We start from the raw sequence: 21,570 nt of genomic DNA, 5'->3' as shown, positions 1-21,570 counted from the left end.
GTCAAGAACGGGACCTGTCTAGCCTTGTATCAATCCTCTCGCCTCAGCCTCTGAAGTGCCAAAATTACAGGCATGAGCCATTATACCAGCCTTTTAAATCAGTATCACAGACTCTGAAGTGGGGCTTAGTATTTGAGAAAGTAAATATGTTCATACTTTCAGAATGATAGTATCAAATACCCATGTTTCATATAATTTTTTTTTTCTTTTTCGAGACAGGGTTTCTCTGTGTAGCTTTGCGCCTTTCCTGGAACTCACTTTGTAGCCCAGGCTGGCCTCGAACTCACAAAGATCCGCCTGCCTCTGCCTCCCAAGTGCTGGGATTAAAGGCGTGCGCCACCACCGCCCGGTTTGTTTCATATAATTTTTAAAGTATGACTTGATAATGCTTTCATTAAAAACATATTCACAAAGTAATAGAATTTATATTCTTCTCATAATTAATTATGGCTGTTTATAAAGTAACAAATCATGTCTTACTGAAGTTTATTTAGAAAAACAGGTCTGTTACGAAAGTGTAATGTTGAAAGCAATCAAAGTGCTGTACCTTGTAATTCCCAGACTTTCAAAGGCATCATTTGTTTGCTGCTCTCCATCAAGTACTTTTGGAATGCTGTCAGATTATCTTTAAGATCTGAATGTATCTCTCTGCATCAGAACATTAAGTAACGTTAATTGTCACCATTTACCACAAATTATGATATAAGCTATACTTCTGAAATTCTTTCCTGTAATTAGAAAGAAGTTAATCATTCAGAATTAGGATAATAATAAATTGTGATACAGCTACAGCCACAAACTTATTGAGGAAGATAAGTATGTCTCCTTTTAAAATACATAAAACAAAAAAATTGAAGTGATGGGATCTCACTTATAACACACCTGTAAGAGATGCCGGGAAGACAGTAGAATTACCAACTTTTACATTTTTTATTTCAATGTCTTAAAAATTATACGCATTATTTCTATATTTGAAAACATAAACAACTTTATAACTAAAGACAAATAAATGCTTCCCATTTCAAACTTCACCAAAGGTAAGGATCTTAGATAAGACTAAGGCAGCCTTAGCGTCTGCTCTAGTTCTTTCAAGTTTCACCTCTGACCTACATAAGAAGCTCCAGGAAGGTAACTTTTTCCAATGTGAACATCTATAAGCATTTTTTAAGGATCAAAGAATAATGTAGTCAAATGACATTTTACTGTACACATCATATAAATATTATCTTAACCTGCATTGCTCATGCAATCAAGACATAGTACCCTTTGTTTAAGTAGAATTTGTTTTAGGCTCACAATTATTTATTATAAACAAGCCAAGGTATAACAGTGAAACACCAGGAATCACTGAATATATAGAAACTCAGAGAAAAGGCACGTTTTGGTCTGATGATAGGAAAAACTTCTATTTCAAATATTTATTTTAAGGAAAGACAAAACCACCCAACTACAAAGTTCTCTTCAGATTCTAGAAACATGCAAACATGCACCATGGGCTGCACTGCTGCTGATTCTGCCTGTTGTCCAAGCAGCAAGAGCTGGAGATGCACCTGCACCTTACCAGGTGTGGCTTGGCATTACAGCGCCTGTGACTGCCTGGGGACATACCCAGGAAAGTGAAATGGACTGATGTGACTTTGGAGGGCTCTTCTGCATTAGGCCTTGCCCTGACCGCACTGAAAGACCACTGTGCTTCTGAGGCCTAAGCCCAAGTTTGATCTCTGTTGTTCCTGGGGAGGGTTACAGTGAAGAGCGTGCTTTCCCCTTCTTCATTGTCCCTAAGATGGAAACAGATGGGGTGGGGGTGGGGTCTTTACAACAAAGACCCCATAATAATGAGGGCTATAATTTGTATTTGCTGCTTAGGAAGGGGGGGGAGTCAAAGAAAGAGGGCTTAAATTTGCATAAGTATTATTCCGTATGTTCCAAATTGTCAGAGCACATGAAATTAGGAGGAAGTGTTTGCTCAAAATCAGGTAAATCAACTTGGCTGTTGTCATCACTGCCTCCTGAACTCTAAGAGACTCTTTTTCTCCATTTTTTGGGGTCTTTTTTTATCTCCTTAGTTGATATTGTGCTTAGATATTAAATAACCCAAAACTGAAACTTTTATATCTGAGAAAAAGCTTAATAAAAATGAACTCAACATATCTAATACTAAAATGGAGAAAAGATTTGGTAAAAAATAACATTATATTAATTGAGTAACATCTTCTTTGTGAGAAGTACTATATCAAATGCATATCCATTATGCTATTTAAAAAGAGAGAGAGAGAGAATTCAGTCTGTGTCAAGCCAGTATGATAGCAGTGAGGTGCCCAAGAGCAGCTGCCTTATAAACCTTGGATCTCAAAAAATAGGTTGGCTGGCCAGTGAGCTCCAGGGACTCTCTTGTGACTGCCTCCCCAGTGCCTGGATTACAAGTGCATGACATTACACCGTAGGGTAGGTCAGGAGGAATGCTCAAAAGTCTCCTGTGTAAGGAAGATTAAGGTGCTTTCCCTTCTGCTTATCTCCTCCCGTCTCACCCCCGCCCAAACAAACAAACAAAGGTTCATGTAACCAGACAAGGGAATGAATAACTGGTTCACAGAAAAACAGAATGGATCATAGAAAAACTAGTTCAATGCAACTGCATTCTGCTTCCTCAGGCCTTGATGGTCCCACTCTCCAATTTCTCCCCTCCTGAATTAAGAGTGGAACAAGGCACGGCTGACCCGAGGGTTAAACGATGGTGGGTGGGAGTAATATGAGGAATAGTGTTGAGTTCTAACATGTCTGCTTCATAATTCATTCCCATTATAATTGTATTAAGAGGTGTGCTGTTAAGATGGGCGGTGGTGGCGCACGCCTTTAATCCCAGCACTTGAGAGGCAGAGCCAGGCAGATCTCTGTGAGTTCAAGGCCAGAACTAAATGAAGAAACCCTGTCTTGAAAACAAACAAACAAACAAAAAGAGGTGTGCTCTTTGGGAAGTGATGGCAGGAAGGGACTGGAGGGTGTGCTGCTTCAGGCCATTCTTCCCTTATTCTTTCTGCCATCTGAGGGCACGATGCTCTTCCCTCTAGAAGACACACAGATCGTCACCATCTTAACCTTGAGTTTCTAGCTCCCAGAAATTTCTGCTTTTCATAACCTGTCCATTCTCAGATACTCTATTATAGCAGCACAAGCATACTAAGACAACAGGGCCCCCAAACAAAAATCCATCTCCATGTGGCCCCTAGGACTGTGATTATATTTGGTAGGAGGATGTCTGCACATGCAATTGGTTAAAGAAGAGATCATTCTGGTAGCAGTGAGCTCTAGACCAACGGTAGTATCCTTCCTGAGAAGAGGGAAAGTTGAAATCTAAGACAGAGACACAGAGGGAAGGGAAGAGGGCCATGTAGACTTCTCTCTTCCAGATCTAGCATCCAATTAATTTATCTTATTTTTAACCAGCCAGCGTATGACTCCAGTTAGTAGTCCTACTGGTATAGACTATATTTGTGTTTAGTCATAACAGTATTCTTGTGTGTGTACAGGCACACATGGGGTGCGTGTGCAGGAGCATGTGTGTAGATGTGGTATCCCCCTTGTTTTATTGTTTGTTTGTTCTGGCATCTCACTGGTCTGGATCTCACCAAGCAGGCTGGCCGGCCAGGGAGCTCCAGGGATGCTCTCGTGATGGCCTCCCCAGGGCCTGGATTACAAGTGCATGACATCACACCAGGTATTTTTACATGGATTCTGGGAACTGAATTCAGGTCCTTATTCTTGCACAGCAAGCATTTCACAGATTGAATTGTCTACTCAGCTCTTAGTCAGAATCATAATTTATACTGTCTTTTTTTGTTTTGTTTTTTACTAATTCAAGCAATGTATATATTGTATCATACAATACTTCAGGGCAAAGGATTTTTGTTTTGAAATGAGTAACTGAGTTACTGTGGAAGAACTCTGAGTATTTTCCCCTTTATAAAAAAATTTAGAATTCCTATTAAGGTTGAAATGGTCCAAAAAGCAGACAACAGAGGCAGAGGCAGCCCCTGCTCCCACTGTTAGGATCCCACAAGAAGGCCAAGTTACACAACTGTGACCTATGCAGAGTGCCTAGGCCAGTCCCATGCAGACCTCTGGCTGTTGGTTCAGTCTCTGTGAGCCCTATGAGCCTGGGTTTAAGCCTGGCTTTTATAAGAGTAAAAGTGGGATATGAACTCAGGTCCCTGTAGAGTAGCACTTCTTACACACTGAGCCATCGCCCAAGCTCTTGTCCTCACTTGTACTAAAACATGTATATAACGCTAACTGTCACAAATGATTATAAAATTTCAATATTACAACATTTATAATCTTCACATTTCAGATACTTTGTAAGTGTGTACATTGTAGCTTACTAGTAACCTACTATGGGAACTAAGTCACCCAGTCATAAACAAGTCACCACATTCAAGTCTGAAAACCTGGTTCCTGAGGGGACAGCACCACACAGTGCACAGGAAGAGTGGGTGTGCTGGGTTGAAGGAGGACAGCCTCCCAGGTTCATAGATTTGAATCCTTAGTCATCAGCGAGTGGCACTACTTGAGAAGGACTAGGAGATGTGGCCTTGCTGGAGGAAGTGTGTCACTAGGGGTGGGCTTTGAGGTTTAGGAGCCCATGTCAAGCCCAGTGTTGAACTCTGAACACCCCCCACCTATGGATTAGGATATAGCTCTCAGCTACTTTTTCAGCATCCCTGCCTGCCTGCTGCCATGCTTCCTGATATGATGGTAATGGACTAAAACTCTGAAACTGTAAGCAAGTTCCAATTAAGTACTTTCTAAGAGTTCCCTTGGCCATGGTGTCTCTTCACAGCAACAGAGCAGTAACGAGGACGGTAGGACTGACTAAAAACACCACAGGGCAATGCACATTTGATAACTGACCATTGGTTTGTTATGTTCATTATTCCACAGTTTCAAGGTTTAGCTAGTTCTATAAAATTAGAGGCTTTGTTTATAGAACTGTTTTTTTCCTGATTAAAAGAGGAGAAATATACATTTCACTGTGACCTAAATAAAAGCTGTCAAAAGTTCCAACTTTCTATTTTGCCAATTACTTTGGATATGCAATGCCATATCAGAAATGGAATTCAAAATACTAATTTAGACACAATAGTAAATTGAATATATTTCAATTTTAAAGATTAATAAGGAAATAAAGTTTGATAGTAAATAATTCAAATACATGGAAAAATGTTTAAAAAAAACTGGCAAACATACAGCAAGACAAAAAAAGCAGAGGTCAGGAATAAGCAACTTACCGGAGAGGAAACTCAAAGTCCACTAAATACAGGAAAAGAAGCTAATCCTTGGAACAAACTGACAATAGCTGACTATTCCTGAATTCCAACTACAAAATGTTTCAGTTTAGTGAAATAATTGTAAAGAATCATTTCATTCACTGACAGAAAATTTAAAAATAGTATGTTGTTAGCACAGTTCTAGGACACAGATATATTCACATGCTAGTGCAGATATGTTAGTAAATTTTAGGACGAAAATTAACAAATACATATCAAAATTCAAGAAGTACAAATATCTTGAATTTTTCTCTGAAAGTTGTACCAAGAAAAATTGGAATTATGAGGAAATAATTTAAAGTCCCATTCAGTGAGGCAGTTTTCTCAAAGTATGTTGGAAAAGCAAGTGCATAATACAGTTCCACTGTGCAAAACAATACACTCTGTAGGCATTTATTTCAATTATAAAATATGTGTGGAAAGGTTGGAAAGATCCATGCCAAAACATTATTGCAGTGACAGTTATCTCCTAGCTGTAGAATTAATGATCATTTAAAATTTTTGTGTTTTGCCGGGCGGTGGTGGCGCATGCCTTTAATCCCAGCACTTGGGAGGCAGAGCCAGGCGGATCTCTGTGAGTTCGAGGCCAGCCTGGGCTACCAAGTGAGTTCCAGGAAAGGCACAAAGCTACACAGAGAAACCCTGTCTCGAAAAACCAAAAAAAAAAAAAAAAAAAAAAAAAAAAAAAAATTTGTGTTTTCATGTTTGCTTTCTCTAGCTTTTTGACATTAGCTGTCTGCAAATTCTTGAATAAATAAAGATAATAGTGTGCACATAAAACGATATGTTCACTTGTTAAGTTTTATGTCAACTTGACACAAACTAGAGTCATCTGAAGGGAGGGAACTTCAACTGAGAAAATTCCTCCATAAAATCTAGATGTAGGGTATTTTCTTAATCCCATTAATTCGTGACTGATGGGGGAGGGCTCAGCCCATGGTGGGTGGTGCCATCCCTAGGCTAGTGGTCCTGGGTTCTATAAGAAAACAGGCTGAACAAGCCATGAGGAGCAAGTCATTAATAAACAGCACCCCTCCACAGCCTCTGCATCAGCTTCTGCCCCCAGGTTCCTGCTCCGCTTGTCCTGTCCTGACCTCTTCCTTCACGAGGACTTACAAAGTACAAGCCAAACAAGCCCTTCCTCCCCACCTTGTTTTCGGTCACTGCGTTCCACCCCAGCAGCCATAGAAACTCAAACTAGGGCAGGGTGCATATATAAACAGAGCACGTGCCAACAGGGCATGTCAAATCAACTACTGTCAAAGCTGAAGTGTATAACAAAATCAATTTCATTTCTATTCAGACTCACTTTAGTTTCCCAAAGAGAAATCCTTGAACTTCATCTGCTTCAGTCTCCTTTTCTATAGCAGCATCAGTCATAGCTACATTAAAGGAAAAATAAATATTTGTAGGCTGGGAAAAGAACATAGAACTCTCAATATTAAATAAATTCTATTTGTTTTACATTGCTTTTTTTCACGCACAAGGTTAATATATGTGCATGTGTATACTATAATTCTTAATGTGCACTATTTTTAAAATGGGCTTAGATGGTTAAATATTATATAAGCACAATAAATGCCATATAAATTACTTTACAGCAACAGCTTTCTATTTTATAAGCCAAAATGATAAGACAAAGGATCCACAAGAAATCCTGGTTTTTGCTTTCAGGTCTGATGGTAGATCCACACTCTAATAAACATGAGTGTTACACAATTCAAGCAATCTTAAGATAGTCAAGGGATCTTTAGAAAGACACCACACACTCATGGCTTCAAAGAACAACCTTGTTACGTTATACTCATTCCTTCTTCTACCAAACAGTGTGGAAGTCAAATATGGGAAGTGTGCAATGGCTCACTCTTCACCGCAGTTTATTGTGACTCAGCAGGTATGCGTCCCCCCTTACACTGCTGAAGCTCTGTGCTTCAGACTGTAAGCCCAACTGCAGGGTGCTCTGATTTAGTCATGGACTGGCTAACTATCTGCTGAATTTAATCACTAGATAAAAATCTGCTGTCTATGATGATTTCTGACAGGACAGCTATCCGGAAAAAGACACTCATGATAAATACCACACTTGGCAGGAAAAGAGAAAGACAAACGGACAACTTTAATAAAGTGAGACAAACTTTTCTAAGTGAAGGCACAGAAATAAATGGGCAGGACAAAAGGGAAACAGAGCTCTGATGGACTAGGAACTGCTTATCTCCCAGCCGAGAGCTGCCGGGAAAGGAGAGTCAGCTTTCTTTAAGTGCGCCACTGATAAGCGGGTGACACTCCAGTAGAAGGTCACACACCCAGGGATACATGGGGCACAAACTGCACTTGCTCTTTTTAAGAAGGCACAAATTTGAGTGGGTAGAGAAGGGTATGTGCATCTGGGAAGAGTTGGAGGAGGAGATGAATATAATCAAAACATACTCCATGGAGTTCTCAAAAACCTACTGCAGTTTTGATTATTATTATTTTTAAGAATGCTCTGTGTGTGCTCTGCTACAGATGAACTATATACCAAACCCACACCACCTCAAGGCACAGCAAGCACTGCTGGGGGAGAGGAAAGAGCAGAAGAGCTGCAGATGAATGAGAAGGAGTGCTAGGAATCCTGACCTGTGTTCAGGACAAGGCTGCCACACACACACACACACGGACTCACCGAAGCCAGACGTCGCCTGCACAATACGAATCTACTGGAACATTCCGTCACGTCTCAGCTCTAGCTGAGAGCTGTTGGTAGCTGATAGCTTGCTAAGGAGGGTCACTTCTCTTTGAGGAGTAATGGCCATTGGTAAGCTGCCTATCAGACCCCAATGGATGACATTACATCCATGTGCATGTGGGAAGCAGTGACTGGATGGACTCAGTGGGTTATAAAAACCACAAAGAGGAGGATGTGGAATTGAGAGGAAGATGTGCTGGAAATAGCGGTAGGCAGAACTGGAAGGAGGGTGGGGGAAGTGGATGTGACCAAATACATTGTTTACATGAATAAAATGTTCCAAGAACAGAAAAGCAGCTTTATTTAAACATTAAAAATCTTACTTTTAATTTGTGTGTCATCCAATGCTTTGTATTCGGTGTCTTTAATCGCTAGCTCCACTCCATAGCCAGATAAGAACATCTTCCTGGAGCTTGGCTTCTGGTCAAGTAATTTATTTTAGAAAAACAAGAGACAGTTAAGGAATCTTGCATTAAACTTAGTACCATGACACATTAGGGTAAGTACAGTGAAATACTGATACTGGGGCACACTTGTGTGCATGTGGCTAGGTGCTGAGGCTTGAGCCCTGGGCCGTGCAAGTGCAAGGCAAGTACTCTAAGACCAGGCTACAGCCCTACAGCCCCCGCCTAACACAAAAAGCTCTAACCACCATGAAATATTTTTAGTGGGCGAACACTTATGCTCTCTACATAGTCTACCAAAGAACCAGAATTTTGTTGAAGACCTCTTCCTTACTAAAAACTTAGTCATGACTCTTTACTATTTTTTAATGGAAAAGATTTCTGCTCAAATCTACAATGAGTTAACAGAGGTTCCAATACAGTAAAGCTGCAACAAAAGTGTACTTCTTTCATTCACCTCCACAAGACTTGCTAGTTCCAGGACAACTGGAGAGTAAGCAAAAGTAAATAATGAAAAGTAGAGACTAGAGACAGATAGACAATAAAACACTCTGTGCTTTGTGCCTTGGAAATTCTGCTTAGCTCTCTTTTTGAGTAATTTTAATGACTAAAATATTCCACATGCCACAAAGTAATGAGTTACTATAGTTGACCACACCTGAGCTATCTGCAATATTTACATTTTTAGAATTTTAGTAATAATTTTCCTCCTTCTAGGAAAGGACAAATATAAAATCTATCTCTGGAGAGTCTTTGGGTAAACAAGGGAAGTTACATTTCATGTTGTAGGAGGCAACGCAGATGAATATATGTGATTTTTAGAAAGATGTCTAAGTTTTCTTCCTGCTCCATCCTGAAATTCCTATCTGCCATGCTGCAACTATTGTCATTTGGCGTTTTATTCCAGGGTTAGAAAACTAGTTTTAGAACTCTGAATGCACTAACCTCTTAGGAGAAGCCGTGTGTCTTTGCACAGGGACAGTTTGGCATGCCTACATGTGATAGAGGGTATGTATGGACAGAATGGAGGGAAGGAAAAACAGTAGTGGATCACCCCTTTATTTTTCCTTCCCTAACATTTTTCTTAGCCTTCAAATTAAGTTTATCAGCACAGCGTCTATCTCTTGGCCTGTTTTATTTCTAAATACAAACATATAGGAATGACCTTTGGATACACAGTACTTCAAACTGCTGCTCACACTAACATTTAATTTTCTAGTGTCTTGGGAACACTACAATTAAAGATAGCATGCAGAAACTGAGTTATTTACAATTACACTAATATGAAAAAGCTGAAAATGTTCTAAAGAGTTTTCAATTTCACATAGCTACCCCAAAACAAAACTGTAGCTGGTGGCTTAGAAAAGTGAAGTCTTAAGGCCACACATCTTGTCAGAGTTCACAAAGGAGATGCAATTCCTCATAACCAATTTCTAGTATTGGTACTAAAAAGTTATTGGCTCCTGGATAAAAGAAAAATGTTCATTAAATTTGTATGTACTTTCTCCTTTTGAAATATACTAAAATACAAACTAAATTGTAGTTTAATAAGCTTGGATTTGTAAACTGAAGTGCTCGTAGGCCAAGAGGGCTAAGACAAATCTTCATATTTCCATCTCTCCTTTCCACACAAAAAGGCATTTGCTCAAAAGGAAGCACAAGAAAGTCTATTTTCATTAAAATCACATTTTGATTCAATTTATACCATAGCTACTGTGAGTGTTTAAGATGCCCTTCATTAAGTAGAAGGCCATAATTTAATGGTACAAAGCATCCTCATGGTTAAAATGATCCTACAGAAGTATATCTTTGGTTATATTATCCAAAGAATATTTAAGACAGGTCCTCAAAGGACAGGCACATACTCTAGGGGCCATATTAGCATGATGAACAAATATGCACTTTTATCTCCTCTATCCATTTTCTTTTAATGTGTCTCTCATCTCTGGTCTGCTCCACCCAGTACAGAACTACACCCATAATGTGCTACTGCTATTGATGACTATCTATCTATTCTAGCAAAGAAAGGAAAATGACTGAGAATTACTAGTGTAAAGAGAACCAGCTATTACAGAATGCTTTGTATGCACACGCTAGTCCCATCATTTGATCTTCTCTTATCTTCATGCTTTTATTAAAACACTTTATTATCATCTAACATAATATACTTATGGGTTATTCACCTCCTGCCACTAAAATGTAGGTTTCTGAAAAACGGACTGTTTCTATCTTACTGCCTTGTAAATAATACTTGGCACAGAGGCACATGAAGAAGTAATGACTTAAATATGTTAATATTTATAAAATACATTCAATAGACCTATGCTTTTGATATATATATGTAAGTTTTTGCTATATATTTTTAATCTTCATGTGAACTATTAAAATATCTATACACTAGTTTACCAAAAAATTTAAGATTATTTAACAAGATTTAATCAAACTCATACAATAAAATTTTTTAAAATGAGAATAGTGAGGAGCAGTGGAAAAACACTTTAGTGCTATATGATTAACGAGACAGACAAGCCTACAGATGGCCTCTGTAGCACAGCTGTTCCTTTTCTTGTTGTTACTGTAATTCTTAGAGTAACTGCAATATTCTCTCAGGATTTAGCTTCCTGAGACATGGAGGAGACTACTAGAGCAGCCCATGCTCATCTCTCCCTAGAATATGATGTTCCAAAATGTTTCCGATCAACTAAAACAGTTCTTAGAAATATCTAACAGTAGATGTTTACAGCAGTAACAAAGGAAAAGCATCGAAATGCAGAAATCTAAAGGTCATTTAAAGAAACCAGCGTGCACAAGGAAACTAGACTCTAAGAAGATAAAGGAAAGAAGCTACAATATTAGACAGAACCAAAGTGGCTTCCATACAAAAGATGAATAAAACTGAAAAACCTTTAGTCTGGGTCAGAAAAGAATAAAACAAATTACTAATACTGGTAAAACAAACAATAACAACACAAAGCATGTACCTTAATATAGTGGCGGAGAACATATAGAATTTTACCACTTTTAGATTTCTTAGACAACACTCTGTGAAATTCAGCAAATTCTTTTGTACCAATTTCTGCATAGAGAATAACCACTGGTAAGTTCTCATTGCCTGTAGGAAACTTATGATCTCTTTCAAATAGGTAAGGCCTGGGTCTAAAATGAAAACAATACAAACTTTCAAAAGCAGTGAGAGTCAACTGTACATCAGACAAACACCATGATATTTTATACTTTCTACTATCAAAGAATTCATAATGTACACAACTACAGAAATAGGAAAACAGAAATAGGAAAAGAAGAAATTTGTTTTATCCAAAACTGACTATTAAAAATGCTTTAATTTCCAGTAAGGTACATACATTGTCAATAAAATAACAAAAATTTAATAATATAATTTTAATCAATTAAAATGTATATTTAATTAGAATAAGGTTTCACTATAGTTCATATTCCCTGAAAACAGCTTCCAAATATTTAAAAGATCATGAATGGCACACCTTCATCAAAAACCAAGAAGTATGAATGAAATCCTTAAGGAAGGTTCAGGAGGTAGAGGAGTCCTGCAGATGTGCACAAAATCTGACAACTCACTTCACTTACACTATTCTAGGTTATTCACAGTTTCTAGTAAATTCTACCATTACATGTAAAATTAGTTACTATCATTTACTTATTAACCTTTTCAGTTTCTAAGGTACAGACCAGTTAAATATCTAGTATACAATAAAAAAGAAACCAAATAGAAGAAGACTATGTGAAAGAAATGTTCAGATTCCATAGAAAGTAATTACTGCTTTAGGCCACTATTTTGGAAAAGTTTTCCTTACACAGAAATTCAGACATATACACAGCATCTGATAAATGTGCAAGGTGTGAGCAAGGAAGTAAGGGATGGCAGACCCCTCCTCACACATTTCTAATTAAAAACAGTCCTAGTTTCTTCAAAATTAGTGGCAACATGAGGATTTTTTTCTTATCCTTAAAATGGGCTAAAAGACATAAAAAGCTTCATGCAAACACTAATGGAAACAGGAGCAGATATCTCTGAATATCTTAGAGTATTAAAATTTCTACTCCAATTCTCTTCTCCATACAGCACTTCTCTATTCTATGACTTTACCTTGCAGCAGCCTTACTCAGCAGCTTTTTAATCTCACTAATTTTACAGGTGTACTTCCTATGGATAACCACAAACGCACTGCATCCATCTGGTGGTGGCTCAGCAGCAGCAACCTGCAATCCCAAACACAACGCTGTCACAGGAACTCATCATTAGAACATAATCTTAAACCTAACTGTTACTTTGGTTAAAATAATTCATCTTTTACTATTAAGTTACTGCTCTAATTAATGTAAAATATTTTAAGAAATAATTTGATAAAATCAACTTTATCCTAGTTGAAATATACATGCAAGTTTTTGAAAAAAATTCTACAAAATTTTTATTATAAGAAATTTCACTGGCAATGTGTCTTCATGCTTTCCTAACTCTAAATCGACAATATTTCTTCTTTTCAATAATAATCAATGAGAGTAATGGTAATAAAATCATTACCAGGTTATGGAATGAAATATATTTCTGGAACACTTTGAGTCAATGGTGTTCACTTTAAATAGCTCAGCATATACTATAGTATGCATCCTGCTTGGGTATTTTTACCTGTTGAAACATCTGAATAGTTGGAGAGTATGCCCTTATAGAGAAAGCAAACTTTAAGAGATTGATGTGTATATTGTCTAAAAATTGTCCAGTTTTCTTCAGGATTAGGTTGTAGTAAGAATAATCTGATTCTACAAAGAGAAAAAAATGTTAGCATTTTACATTCAATATGCTGGCATATCCCACCTACAGTGCTAATTGAATCAATGTCAAATCATCATATTTTAAGTTTGAGTAAGTACAGTGATATTTTGTCTGTGTCCCCCAATAAAGTTTATCTGAGGATCAGAGGAAAAAGCCAGCCACATATTAAAACATAGAAGTCAGGCAATGGTAGCACATGCCTTTAATCCTATCAGGGATCTGTCTGGATCTCTGTGAGTTCAAGGCCACACTGGGAACAGAGCCAGGCGTGGTGACACACTCCTTGAATTCCAACACTAGTTAACCATAAAGGTTTGAAGGTCTGTACAGACAGACAGAAAGTGACAGAGCTAGGCAAAAAGAGGAGGTGATGTAGCTGGGTGGAGAGAGTAAGTGAAATGCAAAACAGAAAGGCATATAGGTGTGGGTATACAGGAAGTAGGTCTCTTTGGCATGGATCTCCAAGTGGTAAGAACGTGGTTGGATTCTTTCTGCTTTTCTGATCTGTCAGCTTTTCACCCCAATATCTGGTTCTGGCTTTTTTTTTTTTTAATTAATAAGACCATTTAGCACTTCATCCTATAGTTGCCAAAAAAAAAATTTGTCTGTTTCAGTGTTTTCTGAGCAATCAACAAAAGATAAGGTTAAAATAATCTTGCCCTTAAACTCTATTGGGAATCTATATGCACTTCAACGTATTCCAAAGTTGTGGGCTACTCTACTGGATGAGTGTTAGATCCAGTATGCGGTTCACGGGGAGTGGAGAATAGTAAAGGAAGCACAATATGACTGAGAAGCACACCAAGCTTGGTGCAGTGAGCCAAGTGTATTCAGCATGTCCACAGTGTTCCAGAAAGCACAATCCAAACCTGCCTTTCATCTGAAGTATCACTCTGTGTAGAGAAGGAGCACACTGAGAAACTGCTCCCTTACTCTAAGCTGATCTCCAGATATGAAAGAGAAGATTGGCTCTTTGAATTCGGTTTTAAAACTCTTTGGGTTACGAAGGTCACTTAATTTTGGGGGTGGGGGAGAAGAGAATGGTAGTATAAAGCTGAAGACAGCCGAGGGGTGCTGATGGAGATAAGCAGGGAAAGCATCTTCTATCTGTGTGCTCTTTTCTCTACATCCATGCTGTAGTAAACAACCTCCTATCCATGGTCATGGAAGCAGCACTATTTAAACCCAGTGGCTCACACACAGAAAGGAAGGTACGGAAATAGGAGAGGACTTTTCAGAGGTAAAAGTGGGGTGAGAAATGAGTGAGGACAGAGGGAGTGGAAGTAGCTAGAGTCCATTACATACACGCATGCAATCACCAAAGAATAAAATTTTAAGAAACAAACTGTAAATGTCTATACTTTATAACTAACAAAATTGTCTCTATTTTGAAATAGTGTTAGGCTATTTTATGCTATTAAAACGAATTCATGCTCACCAAATAAATGGCGGGTCATTATTTTACCTTTTCAATTTTCTTTTCATCTTCCCCTTACATTTTACTCAAGTTTTGTCTATTGGAACCTAATCTATGTAAACCACACATGGATTTTTGGCCAGCGTAGTCAGCTATTGACTCATTCTCTTTATAGTTTTGCAATCTACACCTTACTCTGAGCATTTGGTTATGCCAGGCAATGCCAATGGGTGCTTCCTGAAACAGTCAGCTCAGACTGAATGCTATGAACCGAAGTGTTTTTAACATACATTGTATGCACACAGAAACGTAATGGATTAGTTACAAAATACAGTATGTCCATATGGCTGTGTGTGCATGGACATGTGTGCATATATGCTGTGGGATGTTCTGTATGGCAAATGTGTTGCTGATTGGTCAATAAATAAAACACTGATTGGCCAGTGGCTAGGCAGGAAGTATAGGCGGGACAAGGAGGAGAATAAAGCTGGGAAGTGGAAGGCTGAGTCAGAGAGACACTGCCAGCTGCCACAATGACAAACAGCATGTGAAGACACCGGTAAGCCACGAGCCATGTGGCAATGTATAGATTAATGGAAATGGATTAATTTAAGCTGTAAGAACAGTTAGCAAGAAGCCTGCCACGGTCATACAGTTTGTAAGCAATATAAGTCTCTGTGTTTACTTGGTCGGGTTTGAGCGGCTGTGGGACTGGCAGGTGAGAGAGATTTGTCCTGACTGTGGGCCAGGCAGGAAAACTCTAGCTACACGTATACATGCACACACATGTGATCAGAGAACAGCCTCAAGTGTTATTTCTCAGTTACCTTCCACCTTCATTTTTGCAGCAAGGTCTTACTGGCCTTGACCTCACTGCTTAGGCTAGGCTGGCTAACCAGCAAGCCCTGGGAGCATGACCACAGGCTTCTTAGCCACAGGGGAGTGGGGATCAGACTCTTACTCCAGCAGGAAGTGCTTTACTAACGGAGCCAGCCCCCAGTTCCAAACTTAACGCCCCCTTACTGACTTGTAAGGCATGTAAGTAACAGATGCACGAATCTCTGGATTGTATGTTAGACAAACAAGGACATCCATTTCATTAGCTTCAACTCAAATTTGCTTTCATCTTTAATAAATGGCAAAATTATTTGTATGCCTAATTTGTTTTGAAATCAATTCCTCATGATTTTTTGGTTCTATAGCTATTTTATATGCCTGTATGTTTGGGGTCATGTAAAAATTTCCCAAGTGAAAAGGGTCACAAGGAGAACGTGTTTCCGAAGCTCCGCTCTACACTGACCTGGTACCTCCTGTGTCCTCCCTCACACCATGGAGAGCCCTGGTAAACGCACAGCTGCTTTGCTGCCTCCACCTATTATAAAGTACTGAGGACACACATCATATTCACTCACCCTTAGAGTACCATCATTTGAGCAGTGTCCAGCATTTCTTAATAATGGTTACTAAATACTCACGTGGTTCAGAAAAGTAGTTTTTAAAAGAAGAAATTACTAGGTTTCAGAAAAATTTTACTTAAAATACCATCAAAGGTGTATCTGACCTCTTTATTTTTAGAATCTATTTAATTAAATCAAAAATTGCTAAATTTCAAAGCTGCTTGAGTCAAACAGACTGCAGCAAATGAACAGGTAAACTATCTTCCATTTTTATTTGAGTAAAAAGAAAAGTCTTTACCTAGAGTAAAAAGTTTTCTGTGTTGAGATGGCTAAAGATTTTATGTTTATGGGAATCTACATTCTTGTCATCTATTTTATTTCATGATAAAAAAAAAAAATCTTTCCTTGGGGTTGTAGAGATGGCTCAGAGGTTAAGAGCACTGGCTGCTCTTTCAGAGGTCTGGAGTTCAATTCCCAGCAACCACATGATGGCTCATAATCATCTGTAATGAGATTTGTGCCCTCTTCTGGCACGCAAGTGTACATGCAGGCAAAACATTGTCTACATAATAAAAAAAATAAATCTTAAAAAAAAAAACCTTTCCTTTAGAATAATTAACCCCATAGTGTCTGCTGCAAAACCTACCTTTAATATCTTCAATATTTTGATATTCTCTAAAAATATATTATTGCATGTATTAATAAATACACACTTTTTGGCATCTATAAAATAGGAATTAATTGTATAGATAGTGAGTTGAAAACACATTATCTGACTTTTTTTAGGGTAATTACTGTAAGCATCTTTAAGAGTTTAAAGGCAAAAGTACACAGGCAATAAAAATGAAGCAAGGCCAATAAACATTTGTCCAAACTCACAGAATGTACAAGAGTAAGAGGGTAAAGTATAAATTTTAAATAATAATGATGTCATTACAGGCTAATTGACTCAAGTGAAGGGCTCTGAATGAGGGGGGCTCTTCATGCGAGTAAGCAGAGCAGACATGAGGAATCTCTGCACTTCTTGCTCACTTTCGCTGTAGTCTTAAAATAAACTCTACTAAAACAAGAAAAAAAATCCTAGATGCAAAACTAATACCATGTCTAAGAAATTTAGGTTAAATAACTCAACAATTCTGATTTTTGTTTAATATATAATCATTACTATTTGAGTTTTCCTACAGGCTTTGTATCTTAGAAATGAATGCTTAGAACAGTTTCTTAGGGTTTCTATTGTTGTGATAAAGCACAATGGCTCAAAGCAATTTGGGGAGGAAAAGGGTCTATTGCAGATTACAGGTCCTGATCACACAGTCCTTCATGAGGGAAGTCAGGGCAGGAATTTGGGTAGGAACTTGGAGGCAGGAACCTGGAGACAGAAACCTGAGCAGAGGGACCATGAACAGACCGTGGAAGAGAGCTGCTCCCCCAGGCTGACTGGCTTGTTCTCTCTCTCTCCTTTTTTCTCCTCTTCCCCCTCCTCCTTCCTTCTTTCCCTTTTTGAGACAGGGTCTCTCTTATCTAGCCTTGGCGGGCCTGAATTTTCTGTCAACTAGTCTGGCCTCAACCATGCCCAGCCCCAGCCTGCTTTCATTTATAGCCTAGGACCAGTTTCCCAAGGCTGGCACAACCCAGAATGGGCTGGGCTCTCCCATTATCAGTCACTTACTAAAAAAAATGTACCACAGGCTTGCACACAGGTTAATCTGAGTTGGGACTTTTTTTCAGATAAGGTTCCCTCTGTACAACCGACTCTAGCTGTGCCAAGCTGACATAAAAACAGACAGCATAGTTTCCATTAAATCATCTTTTCAAGTTTAGAGAGGGTTTTTTCTTTCTTTGTTTTGAGACAAGGTCTCATGTACCCCAGTTGACATCTGATTCAGTATATAGCCAAGGGTGACCTTGAACTTCTCATCCTTCTGCATCATAAATGATAGGATAACAAAAGTATGCCATTATGCCTGTTTCTTTGGTAATATTGGTGATCCAAACCAGGGCTTCTTGCATGCTAGGTGAGAACTCTGCCAACAGAGCTACATGCCTAACCTTCAAATTTAATGTTTAAGATTACTAATGCAGCAATTAGCACTCATATTTAATTAGCATTTAAAACATATCTAAGGCATGCATGTAAATATAAATTTCATATGCTAAACTTTGTACATCATTTACCTGTTTGCTTATAAACTGCTAATTCTCTCACTGTTTCCACAAACTGCCAAAACTTTTCATTACTTTCTTCTGCCATAAATTCACTGTTAAAAAATAAAACAAAAATTAGTTTAGCTAGTATAAACTACACTGTAGAACAAAATAATATTTTATTACAAAACCTCTAAAGCTTTTCTTTATCATTATTGACAACTTAGAAATGTGTAATTTGTTTTTCTGTCTACATGAAATACTACTAAGGTAACAAAAATAAGAACATTAAAGGTAAATAGTAAATGAAGAAATCATCTACTGTTCATGAGCACAATTGGTACTGTAAATAAAAGTCATATATAGGACCCTATTGCTGAAGATACCCAATACTTTGATCACAAGACATGGAGAAATCAGACTGCAGGCTATTTGGGGAGAAAACTCATCAAGTCTTAACCATAGGTGATCTCTGCACATAGACTGTGTCCTTAACACCTCTCTTCAAGTCCAGGGGACACTGTAACACAGGGCAGAGGAGCGCTGCTGTGAAACTGACTTCTGCACACAAGACCCCTGAACTCATTAGCTCACAGTAGCCGTGGTTGTCTGTGTAAAACTGGTACAACATCAAGCTGGACAACTTTCCAACGTGGATAGGAACGGGCTCTTAGGCCCCAACCCAAACCGAAAAGCTGCCGGCAGAGACCGATGGCTTCTCAGGGAGGAGAATCAGCTTTATCCAAGGGTAGGGCTCCTGGCACGCTGCCACGTGGCAACATACAGATCAATAGAAAGGGGTTAATTTAAGACAAAAGAGCTAGCTAGCAAGAAGCTGACGTCATAGGCCATACAGCTTGTAATTAATATACACCTCTGAGTGTTTAAAGTGGCTGTGGGACCTGGGTGAAAGAGATTCATCTCCACCGCTGGGCCGGGCAGGACCAGAGAAACTTCTGGCTACACTGGCGCCCAATGTGGAGCACAAGACATGGTTCAAATTTTAAAAAGTCTTATAATAAAAAACCCTGAGCCAGATATTGGGGTGAAAGTTGAAAGATCAGAGAGGCAGAACAAGCCACAGCCACCACCTCTTACCTCACCAACTCCTCAGCCTGAATGAGCTTCCTCAGCTGAAAAGGCTTCTAGTTGAAAGGGACACTTCTGCCGAAACCTCTAGTTCCTGTCTCCTCACGCCTTACATACCTTTCTCCGCCCAGCCATCACTTCCTGGGATTAAAGGTGTGTCCCACCGCTGCCTGGGTGTTTCTCTCCTAGACCGAGTCAATCTCACGTAGTGTAGGGTGGCTTTGAACTCACAGAGATCCAGATGGATCTCTGCCTCCCAGGCTAGGATTAAAGGTGTGTGCCACCACTGCCTGGCCTCTATGTTTAATCTAGTGGCTTGTTCTGTCCTCTGACCTTCAGGCAAAGTTTATTAGGGTCCACAGTATATCACCACAGCTAGGAGACACAGTGGATAAGAGGAAGCTATAATAATTTAGTCAATAAAAATTGTTGCATGGCATCAAATAACTAGAATGTAACACAGGGTGATGAGGTTTCGTTTTAGAACCACTGGATGTTGTTTTGTGAATACATAAAATAGTTACAAGACGTTATGCCCAATAGATAGAAAAAAAATTGAGACAAAGTGTCCCTTTTGTAGCCCCAGGCTGGCCAAAAACTCATGAATTACGATCCTCCTGCTCCGCAGGGATGGCAAAGGCTTGCCACCATGAGCCACAAAAGGCAGCATTTCTGTTTACCGGAATATGAAAGGACAAAATCTATATCTATGTCTGCTTTCTGCACGGTAACTACACAGAATGAGTAACAAATCCCCTTGGACGAGAAGGGGGGCGGGCAGTGGGAGTATCGCCGAAAAGCTGCCTCACCACCATAAAAACCTGGGAATGAGACACGACAAAAATGTTAACTAGAAAACCAGGTGCTTCAAACACGATCTGCTGACCAGAAGTGTGTCGAGCGTTTGCATTTAACGCCACATTCCGCCTTCCAGATCGGCAAGACCTGCAGGGACACGAACTGAGACAGAGAAGTTTCAAAAGCCCTAAGCGCGCGCGGGGAAGGTGGGGCGAGCGAGGGGCAGAGATGTGTAGAGTGACTGTCCGGAGCAGCGAAGCAGTGATGCTCCAGGTGCCTGGGGACACCGAGGGAGCCAGAAGCCACCCGATCAGAGACGCCCAGGGATGCCCGACCTGCGGGCACTCAGTGTGAGGCGCCGGGGGCTGTGCAGACGCGCAGTCCCGGAGGACGGCAGACCTCAGGGGACGCTGGGGTGGGAGGGGACGACGCGGGACTGGGCAGCACCGGCTGGAGGAGCAGCGGCCAGGGTCCCTCCGCCCGCGCCACGCCCCGGCCTCGGCGCTCCGCTGGGCCTGGGCCGCAGGGCACCCACCTGGCCTCCAGCAGCAGCGGGGTCTCGGGCCACTTGGCAGCCAAGTGTGCGGTCACCGCCTTGGACGCGGCCGCCGACGGGGCGCCGAGGAGGGCGAGCCACAGCGCGACCGAGCGCAGGAGGAGCAGCCGCAGCAGCGCCTTCGCGGCTCCGGCCCGCGCCATGGCGCGCCGAGGGAAGCGCGAGCCGCCACGCCACAGTGCGCGGCTCCGGGTGCGCCGCCGCCCACTTCCGGTGGGGGGAGCTGCAGGCCGTTACACGGCCGGCCAGGGTCGTGCGCATGCGTGGCCGCAGAGGTCCAGGGGGCTCGGGGTGGGGGGCCCACGCGGGCCGACGCCGCAGCTCCCGAGCGTCCGCCGCGGGGTCTCGGGGTCCTGGGGTTGAAGGCCTGGGACACCGGGTGCGCAGCCTGTCCGCCCATACCAGTCTAAGACTAGCTGGGGCTGCCCCAAACCAGCTAGTCCAGGACCCCCGCGCTGAGGATCCTCCTTGGAAGGATGGAGGAATTGAGGGCGGTGTGGGCGGCTGAGGCCAGGCCTCCAAAGTGACTCCTAAAGCCGCAGACTCCCGCGCAATGTTGGGGAGCTGCGGTCACCCGTGGCTGTCAAGTTCCCATCCGCAGGAGCCACGCTCGCTTTTGGAGTTGGGTGCAGAAGTGGGTTCCTTACTCTCAGCCGCTTGGGAGGCCCAGGTGATTCCTGTGCACTTACAAGACTGAGCGGTGCTGCCTCAAAAGATGACAGCTGGTCAGAAAAACACGGGTGACATGTAATAAGAGAGAGGAGGGAAAAACAGCTCGGGGGGAGCACAGAGCCCATGCTCTCCATCCGTGTACACCTGTGTGGGTATACTCCGCCTGTTCCAGAGGCCAACACACACACACACACACACACACACACACACACACACACACACACACAGGCGGGGGG

General features: G+C 40.7%; 1 protein-coding gene across 1 annotated transcript in view; it reads right to left on the bottom strand.

Annotated features, from left to right (window-relative positions):
* Uggt2 (UDP-glucose glycoprotein glucosyltransferase 2) overlaps nucleotides 1-20,831 on the bottom strand; it is a 128,610-nt gene extending 107,779 nt beyond the window's left edge. The window contains exons 1-8 of the mRNA XM_059273201.1: nucleotides 20,642-20,831; nucleotides 18,250-18,332; nucleotides 13,117-13,247; nucleotides 12,577-12,689; nucleotides 11,435-11,609; nucleotides 8,373-8,469; nucleotides 6,634-6,706; nucleotides 548-648 (exon numbers count right to left, since the gene is read on the bottom strand). Of these exons, the coding sequence (XP_059129184.1) occupies nucleotides 548-648; nucleotides 6,634-6,706; nucleotides 8,373-8,469; nucleotides 11,435-11,609; nucleotides 12,577-12,689; nucleotides 13,117-13,247; nucleotides 18,250-18,332; nucleotides 20,642-20,805 (937 nt within the window). The 5' untranslated portion in view covers nucleotides 20,806-20,831. The remainder of the gene's footprint in view (nucleotides 1-547; nucleotides 649-6,633; nucleotides 6,707-8,372; nucleotides 8,470-11,434; nucleotides 11,610-12,576; nucleotides 12,690-13,116; nucleotides 13,248-18,249; nucleotides 18,333-20,641) is intronic.
* Nucleotides 20,832-21,570: the final 739 nt, after the last annotated feature.

Source organism: Peromyscus eremicus, chromosome 9 (genome assembly GCF_949786415.1).
Source record: "Peromyscus eremicus chromosome 9, PerEre_H2_v1, whole genome shotgun sequence".
In the NCBI taxonomy this organism is placed as follows: Eukaryota; Metazoa; Chordata; class Mammalia; order Rodentia; family Cricetidae; genus Peromyscus; species Peromyscus eremicus.
The sequence above is the reverse complement of the archived record's forward strand: the minus strand, read 5'-3'. Positions and strand labels throughout refer to the sequence as shown.